The sequence below is a fragment of the Chenopodium quinoa genome, unplaced genomic scaffold (assembly GCF_001683475.1).
Source record: "Chenopodium quinoa cultivar QQ74 unplaced genomic scaffold, ASM168347v1, whole genome shotgun sequence".
Classification (NCBI taxonomy): Eukaryota; Viridiplantae; Streptophyta; class Magnoliopsida; order Caryophyllales; family Amaranthaceae; genus Chenopodium; species Chenopodium quinoa.
Window position 1 is genome coordinate 2,349,864 of NW_018744633.1, and position 10,928 is coordinate 2,360,791.

Genomic DNA, 10,928 nt, shown 5'->3' on the forward strand with positions numbered 1-10,928 from the left:
CGTCCATCACAACAGCAATCTGCTCATACGAGAGGAGGGGCAAAGAAGGTAGTCAAAATACACCTAGATTAGCATAATCATCTAATCACAACAATATTTGCAACTATCTTTACTAACAAGAAGACCCAATCGTACGAACCCCTAATGAACTAGATCATACGTAAACCCCGTCACCTTATTACAATATTAGCAATTATCTTACTAACTAGAAGGCCCAAAGTACAATCCCCTAATGAACTAGGTCAGATGTAAACCAGTCGTTTTACAAAATTGTGGCCTAGGGCAAAGAAAAGCCCCAAAAGCAACAATCATGCAGTCTGTGCCTGCTCAAAACAGCTGTCTCACTACAATGCCTAAACTACTCCATCAGTTAGATGTAAAACAATGTAAACTTTAGGGAGAGGGGCTTCATATTGTATTGAACTAAGGCCATAACAAAATTCAATTATCGTCTTCTGATTCCAGAAGTGGCAGGATGTTTAATGCAGTAGAGCCAAGATGTACACCACGAACAAGCCCACCATAAGCAATCTTTATCCTGTGACAAAGAAGCAAGATAGAATCCCATAGTGCAGTTCTCCCCTGAAAGTAATAAGAAAACTAAAGCTGAGACTTTTGAAAGAATTTTAAGACATGCAATATTCAATGTCCAAAAAAGTAGACTTAAATCAACACTGGTTATAGCAGAAGACAAAAACAAATGGAGCAAGCATTTCAGCAGGTGTTATGAATAAAGGGTAGGGTTTAGGGAATATACCCTAAACACACTAGGTTTGAATTTACAATATAAATTATGGTGTATTTGTATATGGTGGAGACAAAGGGAGGAGAAAGAAAGAAGGAGGGGGGGGGGGGGGGGGGCGGGTTTACATACAACACAACCTTAAGGCATGCACTTTGAGGTCGAGATTATATAATGTAAATGAACAAATTAATCAACATAATTTTAGCACATGGTACCTAACTCTTTCTTGGTGAAAATTTTTTTGTGACAAAATCATTCGTTTACCGCCACTTCACCACCTAAAATGCGTGCCTAAACATTGTGTTGCAAGTAATAGAAAACAGATAAAGTATCTTTTTTTTTTTTTTAATTATATTCATCCTAGAAAGGCCAAATATAAAAAAAAAAAGGCAAATATTTCTCTCCTCTATGAACTTACTCTTGCTAGACGCTAAAGTGGCCCACATCTTACACTTTTACAGTACAATCCCTCCGTATTTTATTACTTGTTCCACTTTCCTTTTGTGGCCGTATTTTATTACTTGATCCGTCCCTTTGGAAACTTTTAACAACATTGTACAATTTTCCTCCCCACTAGTGGTCCCTTCATATCATATTTTAATATTTTTTATATTCTCTCTCCTCCACACTTATACTCAATTTTGCTTTTTTACATTTTTATTATTCAACCAACCCCACTTCCATCATAAAACAATCAGATCTCTTACAAACCCCTTACAAATCCCATAAAGGTTCCTAAAAGACTCAAGATCTCAGAACATCGTAAAAGCTAAAAAAGAAGAACCAATCAGATCATCTCAGCCAGCAGATCCATATAGACTGAACTGACATATATAAAGAGCAAACAGCTTTCAAAATCAATATACACGAGAATAATTATACTACATATATCTTCTTTAAACCAAGGAAAGTAGACAAGACTTAGTTACAAATATTACCTGAAGACAGAACTGCAATTTCTTATCCCAATACATCACAAATACTGGAGGGCATTGTCTTCCAATAACTAGGACACAGGATCCTGGATGGAGTATTGTGGGGATAACTGATAATACAGCTACATACTTCTCTGGAAACCTTTCTTTAGGAGGCAGAACTCCCAAGAATAAAGGATTTTTGCTAGACAGAGCTCCAGAATAGGATGATGGATCAACATGTAACATCCATTTTGGATACTCCAGGAAAGCACAAAATAGATATAACAGCAAATCTGAGTCAGATGGAAGCTCAATAGTCCACTTCTTTGCTTTATCAGAAGCCTCTTCTTTTCGCATGTACTCGTAATTCCTCAAGCAAGTCCCTTCAGCTAGTTCTATATAATTGCCAACAAGTAAAAACTGACAGTTAAGGTTTCAATTCCTTCAAATAATGATCTAAGATGATCTGTGCAAGGGCATCCATACAAATATTAGATAATAAATACGCAAGTACCCTTGATCCTTCGCACTGTATATTCAGCAGGAACACTACTTTGCGGTAGCAAACCTTTGATTAACTCTCCCTTTGTCAAAGCAAGCAGCCTCTGGTGCTCAGTGATGGCATCCACACACTCCTGTATGGTAGGAAGAAATGCATTCTGCTGTGGGGTTTGTAGCTGATTGGCAGTACCCACATTTTCTGAAGAAAGTTAGAATAAAGAAAAAACAAAAATTGTAATCACCAGCATCAACTTATACGAGGAAATATAAAGATGGAGATAGGGTAAATCTGAGGAAGGGGTGCTCACGAATAGATGAATCTAAAGCTTGCACAAGGTAAGCTCGTAGCTGGTGAAGAAGCCCGTCTTCATCTGTAGAAAATGCAGACTGCCATTCTTTAGCACGATCTGCCGGAGACATGCTAGGAGCTTCAGCACCAGAAGAATCACTACCTACTGAAGTCACTGTGATTGATATTCCTAATTTAGCAGCTGCTTGCATTACCTAAAAACAACAGATGCTGTATAAGAAGCCAAAACAGAGACACTAACATCAAGTGCATTTCAAGTCCATGTTTACACTTTACACAGCACATTCCATTCTTGTTAGACCAAATTGAACCATAAATCAGAATCAAACATATAAACAATACTGTGAAATTAGAATTAAGACCATAGACAACTCCGAATGAATCAACTATTACACGTCGTTTGAAAGGAAATATTTATCCATAAGTGATAGCTTAAATTTTCCATAAAATTCAATGACCAAACCACAGTACATTGCTTTCAAGCCCACAAGCCTCACATATACACAACACAACATAGCCCTTTTGAATGTCATTATCATACACATTCGCAAAAACTCATAATTAAATAAGTACGGTATTTCTTATGTGAAGATATTACCAATATCAAGAAATTTCAAGTTAATTGGAGCAGTACACTTTTATTTTGGCTTTGTTAACAGACAAAACACTGAATGGCATAGACGTACCACTAAGAAAGACAATTGAAAGCAAGAGAGCATGAAAAATTGGGCAGAATGCATACAATTTCTGCAGGAGGAAATCTCATAAAAGCAGCAATATATGTAAATTGAGGAGTGAGCAAGTGAGCACAAACCTTGTTGTGACTATTTTCAATTTTACTCAGTAGAGGGGTTAGTAAAACAGAAGAAAACCATTGCCGCAGATGGTCTCTCCACCCCTCAATCTGCGGATATATGCCTAGATGCTCAAAAGCTTCAGTCATCTCTTCCATTGATAAAGGAGTAGGTATATCAGCCTCTCCTTTTTTCGGAGGAGTATTAAACTTCTGTGAACTGGGTGAAATCCGAACAGGCCTCAAGGGTGTTGTTCTCGTTGTTCCAGATGTATTAGCTGAACCAGAAATTGTACTAGGACTACTTATACTGAAACCACTCCTAGTAGGAGGAGTTGCCAGTTTTTCGGCTGATTCAGTGATTTTCTTGTCCATGTCTGCTAGAAAGTGTTCAAGTTCGTCTTCTGTTAAAATTTCTCTAGCGGGAGAAGCTCGCTTGTTTGACCAAGGTGTTGAAACCAACTGATCCAAACCAGTTGAAGTCTTAGCTGATGACAGCTGGGGTGAGGAAGGAGAAACAGCATGAGTAGGAGAATTGGATGGCTTTGAAGGGACAACAAAAGTTTTATTTTTAAGAGCCGTACTGCTAGACTTTTCAGAACCAACTCGTGATAAACGACTAGAGCTAAACGATGACTGGTGAAGAGGGATGAGTGGATCTAAAGCAGCTCGTGGTTTTAATACAGGTGGTTTTTTGGACTGCTCTGGTACAGCCTTATCCAATTTTTTTACTCCCAAAAGCCGCAATTGATGATCTGAAAGGCAACTTTCAAACTTGGTCCCATTAGAGGAAGATGTTGTTACTACAACACCAGCTCCAACTTTAGCTGTTGAAAAGGCAATAGCTTTGACAAGGGCAGCAGAAGCTCCAATGAAAGTTAAACCCATCACAATTTTCGCTAACTTGATTAATAGATCTGAGGCATAAACATATAAAGTTAACACAGTAACACAATACAGAATGCCTTATGTCAGCCACAATTTGAAAGAAAACATGCAATTCTTATATGACTTACAAGCTATCTCTTCAGAAAAATTGCTGACTTTAAATTTGTCAATGACCCTGTGTTCCCTTCAGTGGCCACCAAAAGAGATAAAAGGAAGTGTCAGCTAAACAAGTTAAACAATTATGATAAGGCAAGATATCTTAATGCATGGCAAGATTTTGTAAGTGCACTATGAGTACTTGCACCTGACAAACAGTATCTGTGTGTACACGCACACCCAAAGGAATGGTGTAAAAGTGTGCTGTGTCCCTTTTCTAGGGACATGGGATACTTCCATTAAAACAGATAAAACAATGTTACAGCTTCAGAGGATAAGGCATCTTGAATCAACCAACTGCTTAATCAATCAAATAATGTGCCAAACCTCTACCAACAAGATCGTTCCTATTTTTATGCCAGGCAAAAAAATGTCTACTCATTCTTTACAGCCATAGATAAATATGAATATAACATGTGATAGCAATTGATATATTGGTCACAGAAACAACATCTCAGTCATTTTATGTCACTGCTGTCATGGGGAATTGACAAGCAAATAAGTCAAACTTCATAGTCATAATTTAGTTGATTCTGAACACATGTTTCACTGTTTCAGGTTGCACTCGAAAATGCATTGCGAATATGAAGAAAGAAGAGGTTCTAACATGTTCCACGACTAATGATAAATTAAAGCATTTCCAAATATGAGATCCAAGGAACAAAGCTTCAGCAATCTGTAACCTTAAGTAGATAAAAATTAAATCTAAAGTGATATTGTGGCAGACACAGTACAGCATTTACAAGCACGGAGCTTCTGCACTCCGACTATGTAAATCAGGCAGCTCCACATAATCTTAATAATCTCCTCTTTTAATTTGCAAACAAATCGTTGAAATCTACCTTGCTGAAAAAAAAAATGCTCCAAATGATTGAAAAGGAGAGTTCGTCTTGTAACTTTAGTTTATAGGAGCTTTAAAAAGAGGGGGGGGGGGGAGGTTTAAGATGATTCCGTACATTTACCAATATTCCCCTATAGTTTAAGAATGTCAGACCAAATAATAGAAAATGGGTTACAAAGCTACTAACCAAAGGTACAAACAATGTATACAGGAAATTGTTGCATGATTTAGGTCCACGATGAAAACTCTAAGAGTCATACCAACATTCCACATAGGTTACAACTTCATGACCATTATATGAAATTGTTTCATGATTTCAGTCCACAATGAAGCGTTCAAGTGTCATACCAACATTGCACATAACTAACAACTTCATGGCTTGGACACCATGAAGTAGATGCTCAAGAACACGAGAAGTCTAAGGTTGTGTTCTATTCACTTGATTGAGATTTGAACATTTTTCCTATCTATTATGAACTTAGATAAACTATATGATCTTATTAGAACTTATCTAAACTTAATTTAGTGGTAATTTGAATTTAAGTAATTGTTATCACAATTTGTGTTTTATACACTTATCACTTATTGTATCTGACTATAACTTAATTTTTTTCTGAAAAACAACTTTGTAATGCCTAAAGCTTAGTTTCATACTGAAAAACAACTAATCCATTCAAAGAAGCTTCGAATAAAGAAAACTTCACTACATAAATCTGTCTACCATCAACTTACCCATTCCTTGTTCCACCAAAAGAAGAAAAAAAAATACTTAATGCTCCACCTTAACTTAAGGCAGGAAATCTTTTACATTAATAGGTCGTGTTTCATGCATTCCATAGTTCCATAAACTTCACATAAGTTCATTAATATATGTTTAGTCCTCTATACCCTTTTTTTAAGGATCCCATAAATTGTTTTGACATGATTGTGGAAAGAGGATTCCGGCCAAACAGTGTAACCATGAAATCGGGTACACTGAAACAGATAGTTTTCTCTTGGATAGCTTGGCAGCTACATTACAGAAGTGCATTGAAAATCAGCCACAAAATTCATTCTAATCACCTAAATATATCTACAATCAACAATCAAATAATTACATGATGCCGAAATTAACCGTGAAATTATAGCTTCAATAAACTCTACTCTATAAAATAACCAACACAAATTTGTTCACAAATACACGTTCAACAATTGACATTTAAATTCCTGAACTAAAATCAAATGGAACCCATCCAAATTGAGAAACCAAGCACAGGCAATAGATTTCCAATTAGAATTGTGGAATTCAAAAAAAACCCTAATTAAACCTCACAAAAGCATCAGAAATCCAAAATTAGGGAAGAACAACAATAATTCATCAAATTTGACAAGCAAAAGAGAAAGAAGAAGAGGAGAATACCTCGAAGAGAAGGCGAGGAAAGCGAAGGCGGAAGCAGAGGAAAGGAAGAAAAGAGTAAGGAAATAGGAGGAGGAAGGGCGGAGACTGGTGGAAGTAAGGGCGGCGGAAAGAGCTGGATTTTGATACACGGCGAACTTTGCAGGCTTTTGGAGCGGCGGTGATGGCGAAGAGGCGGCAGCTCCGCCATTGTTGTTGTCTCTTCTGCTGGTTTCCATGGTGAAGATGGTGGTGTTGACTGTTGAGTTTGAGGAGCTCAAATGACGATTTCCATGGATTCCGACGCCATTGATAGGGGAGTTAAGAGTTTGAGGTCTCAAGTGAGGAGGGCAGTAGTAGTAATGTAGTATCTAGTAGTATGAGCTATGAAATGTAAACAAACGAAGTTATTCCCCCCAAGGGCCCCAACCGGCAAAATCTCTAAGTGTCTAGCTTTCAAAATTGACCGGGTTGATCCATGGGAGGTTGTGGTTTCAAACTTTTAATGTATCATACGGAGTAAGTGAGTAAGGCAATTTACCCAACTATCATAACAAAAGCTGGATAAAGAACGAGGGATTTGATTAAAGTTTTCTTTCGATTTTCGGTTAATCCTGAAATTGATGAGCTTCCCCCGGTTAATACGGCATATAAACAGTTTGAAAGTGATATTGCTGAATTGGTAAATTTTCTTATCTTGAAAACCCTAGATTTTGCAAACCCTTTAATTGCTATTAATTTTGTGAATTGTTGACGTCGTTTGTTGCAATTGTTAAAGATATGCTTGTAATGGGTTAAATACAGTTATTTGGTGGGTAAAATGAGGTTGATTTTATTAATGTTCTTCCAATTAATCGAAAATGGAATTGGAGTGGAGTGAAGCAAAAGGTAATTGGGAAGTTTCTAAATTATAAAATGCTCTGTAATTGTGTTGGATTGCAATATCCTAGTTGTATATGGACTGATTTCAAAAAATGTACTAATTAATTTGAATGTCGTGTGAATATTGTTGTTGTTGTTTTTGCCCGGGGGGGTGTTAGTGTATTTGTTGTTATATTGATTTGAAATAGGAGTGAGTAAAGTGATTTCTGGTGGAGAAGTTGTCAATTCGAAATTGGATTTCTTTCATTGCTAAAAATTGCTTGTCAACTTTGATCCTTTGTTGTTCTAATTATTGATTTCAGTGAATTCTGCTGAAGGTGTATATGTCTGTAGTGATGAGTGTTGAGTGTTGGAATCTTTATCCCTTTGTTGCATCTGCTATTGAGTCTGAACTGTTAATACCTTCCCCTCCTCCACTCTTTCATTTTGAATAGACTACATAATACAACTTTTCTGCTTTTTTCCTGGCATGCACAATCTATTTGGTATCAGAATACAACTAATGCAGGTAGTTTTCTTTCGTATCAGGATACAACATGTGCAAAGATAGAATCTTGTTTTACTCCATCCACTTCATACATGGGAGATGTCGATCTTCCTGATTGCTTGGCAGGGGAGTCTTAGGCTCAAGACCCTGGTCTTGATGACCCGTTGCTCTGCAAAGAAATATTTACTTCTTGTGCTCCTCTCGACGACACCATGAGATTAAATGACTTGGACGACTATTGCGGTATTTCCAATCATATGGCATCAACAATTTTTATACTGAGCTTCAGTTTACAGTAAGTTTCCTGATTTATCTTATTGTTGTATATGCCTAATTTTCAGCCTGATATAATATATGATCTCATGATTACTTACTACAGGAATTACTGTTTGGTTCTCAAGACAGCGTTCTTAATTGTTAGACAAGCCATGATAGAATCAGCTGGTGGATTCCCAATTTTGTAGGGATGCCCCATGCAAAATATCTTCGCCTTTGCTTTCTTTCAGGGTACACTAAGGGATTTTCGTCTAATGCTAGCATTCATCCCCAAGTTTTCTTTGTTGCGATCACAAGTGATGGTTTACAGTAAGAATTATTAACATATTGGTATATGTTTTGATTAACGCAGGACGCATTTCTTCCGAGGAATCCATCATGGAAAGCGTTAGTGTACAAAGGAGATGTTAAATCTAGTATGTGAACTCCAGAAAATGTAAACTCCTCAAATACAAGCTCTGTGATGCTATTTCAGTTGTCACATTCAATGAATGAAATGTATCATGCTCAGAAAAAGGGTCTTGTAATTGAAAATACATATTATTATAAATAATATTTGCTGGTTTTCTTCATCTCCTTGTACTGTACATGATACACAAGCAGTAGTAGTACATTACAGTCGCTTGACATCTCAAAAGCAATGTCAGTGCAACATTCATGAATCATTATATAACTCAGAAAGAGCCAAAAAGGGATAGGAACACACAATTACAAGTGAAATTTGAGGGACCCCAACAATGATACTAACTGGTCTTATCTTTTGTCTCATCAAGGGATGATGACTTGAACCATGAGATCCAAACTGAGGTGGCTTTTGGTATTGTCGCAATGAAGGGCTGCTTAAGCATTCTCTTCTCAACCAGAACAGTCACATAAGCTAAGCAGTTATAATGACCTTGAATTAGTTGAATATCTCCGAATAAAGCTTCTTTATTTGACCCGGTAGTCCATCCTGACAAAATCAATTTTATTCTTATTTGCTTGATTACACACATGGCACTTGCAAAATTGACGGGGACATGAATATAGCAGGGTTTATAGAGAGGTTTATATGCTGTAGCATAAGTTGCATAGCAGGGTTTATACCTCAGAAAAATTTCCAGTTCTGCACATTTTGTGCTTCCGGTTTGTACTACCTAATGAATCCATTCTTCCTGCCAACCAATCCCTGCATAGAACTTCCTATCAACAATTTATATCAATACACTATCATTGTGCTAGTTCAATCCCATGTAATGCCATACTCAATTGAAACCTCACTCACTGCCACCTATTTAATCGATAACAATGAATTTTAATTTATCAATTCACTTAACAACAACAATACTGGGCACAATCATCAATCCCAATTGCAACAATAGTTCATTGCGACAGAATGCGTGGAATCCCTTTACACCATCAATTGCACAAATTAATCCACAGGCAATACAGCAACAATTATACACAGTTTTACCCATATCAATCCAATTCTTAGCAATAATTGTCAAGGCACACTCGACCGGATAAAAAAGGTATTAATTAGGGAGAACACGACACATACCTTTTGAAACCCTAGATGTACATCACTCAATCGCGCCTCAACATTTACCAAGAGATTTCGCATCAATTCTTCACCAAGTTACTGCTACCTCCATTAGCAGGAGCTGAAAGGCAAAATTACTCGGAGTGAACAACGAGGTCAGTATAATTATGAACAGGGTCAAACAATTGCAAACAGACGTTAGATTGCAAAGAATTAACGACGCTAGTCTTCAGTTAAGATGATAACTCCCTGTTGACGACTTTACCCTTATTTTAGCTCGCAAAATGACTCATATAAACGCAGCTCGTTTATATGGCATATTAACCAAGATTTTCTCGAAATTGATTCTTATCTCCATAAATAAATAATTATAGTACAAGTAATAAATATACTCTTTATATCATACGGAGTACTTTCTTTTAAGAAACTCCGTATTATAATTACCATAGATAAAAAAAATTAAATTATATTAAAAATAGAAAAATATCAAAGTGTTCGCCTTTCAAAATTGACCCAGTTGATCTATGGGAGGTTTCGGTCTCAAATCTCAACGCCTCGAGTACGGTAATTTCCTTATATATATATATATATATATATATATATATAAGGAAATTAATGATAGGATTTTTTTACTTTTACCAAAAAAAAATCACAAAATTGTTTTTTACTATTAAAAATTTTAAAAGTTTAATTTTACCACCAAAAAAATTTAAAAATTGTTTTTTACCACCTGCCGTTAAAAACCTAACGGAATATTTTATATTCTTCGATTTTCGTGCCAAACACGTCATCTTTAGGGGTTTTGAGGGGCATTTTGGTCCTTTGAGTCTAATTTGAGGTCAGAATTGACAAAAAATGATCGAAAATGCTTCCTTTTGCCTATTTAAAAATACCTCTGTTTACGTGAAACACGCAAAACGAGGCATTTTTAATATTTTTTTGTCAATTCTGACTTCAAATTGGACTCGTAGGGCCAAAATGCCCCCTAAACCTAATAACAACATGTTTTGTGCATGAAAATTGAAGAATTTTTTTGAACCGTTAAATTTAACGGTTTTCTTAACGGTATGTGGTAAAAAAAAAACAATTTTTTGGTGGTAAAATAAAACTTTTAAAATTTTTGGTAGTAAAAAACAAATTCGTGATTTTTTTTTGTGGTAAAAGTAAAAAAATCCTTAATGATATAACACTTTTATATCGATTTCAAATATTTATACTAAAAAGTGTTCCTAAGA

At 36.1% G+C, this 10,928-nt stretch overlaps 1 protein-coding gene and 1 long non-coding RNA gene across 4 annotated transcripts; both read right to left on the reverse strand.

Moving 5' to 3' along the window:
- Positions 1-49: 49 nt before the first annotated feature.
- On the reverse strand, positions 50-7,185 carry LOC110700954. Its single transcript, XM_021878515.1, has 7 exons — positions 6,551-7,185; positions 4,283-4,338; positions 3,288-4,183; positions 2,472-2,667; positions 2,177-2,362; positions 1,684-2,057; positions 50-582 (listed from the first exon to the last, which is right to left on the reverse strand). The coding sequence occupies exons 1-7, from the start codon at positions 6,763-6,765 to the stop codon at positions 442-444; spliced, it is 2,064 nt and encodes a 687-aa protein (XP_021734207.1). The 5' UTR covers positions 6,766-7,185; the 3' UTR covers positions 50-441.
- A 1,361-nt stretch (positions 7,186-8,546) lies between these two features.
- On the reverse strand, positions 8,547-10,006 carry LOC110700955. 3 transcript variants are annotated; one of them, XR_002507306.1, is made up of 3 exons: positions 9,712-10,006; positions 9,258-9,353; positions 8,547-9,123 (listed from the first exon to the last, which is right to left on the reverse strand). It is a non-coding gene; the product is annotated as an uncharacterized LOC110700955 (long non-coding RNA). The 3 variants fall into 3 exon arrangements; XR_002507305.1 differs by having other exon boundaries at positions 8,548-9,123; positions 9,258-9,349; positions 9,712-10,004; XR_002507307.1 differs by having other exon boundaries at positions 8,548-9,123; positions 9,258-9,339; positions 9,712-10,003.
- Positions 10,007-10,928: the final 922 nt, after the last annotated feature.

Coding starts and splice junctions, on each gene's coding strand:
- LOC110700954 (XM_021878515.1), bottom strand. CDS start 6,765: ATGGAAACCAGCAGAAGAGACAACAACAATGGCGGAGCTGCCGCCTCT. Junction 2,668..3,287: donor TTGAAAATAGTCACAACAAG/GTTTGTGCTCAC, acceptor TGTTGTTTTTAG/GTAATGCAAGCAGCTGCTAA. Junction 583..1,683: donor AATTGCAGTTCTGTCTTCAG/GTAATATTTGTA, acceptor TATTACTTTCAG/GGGAGAACTGCACTATGGGA.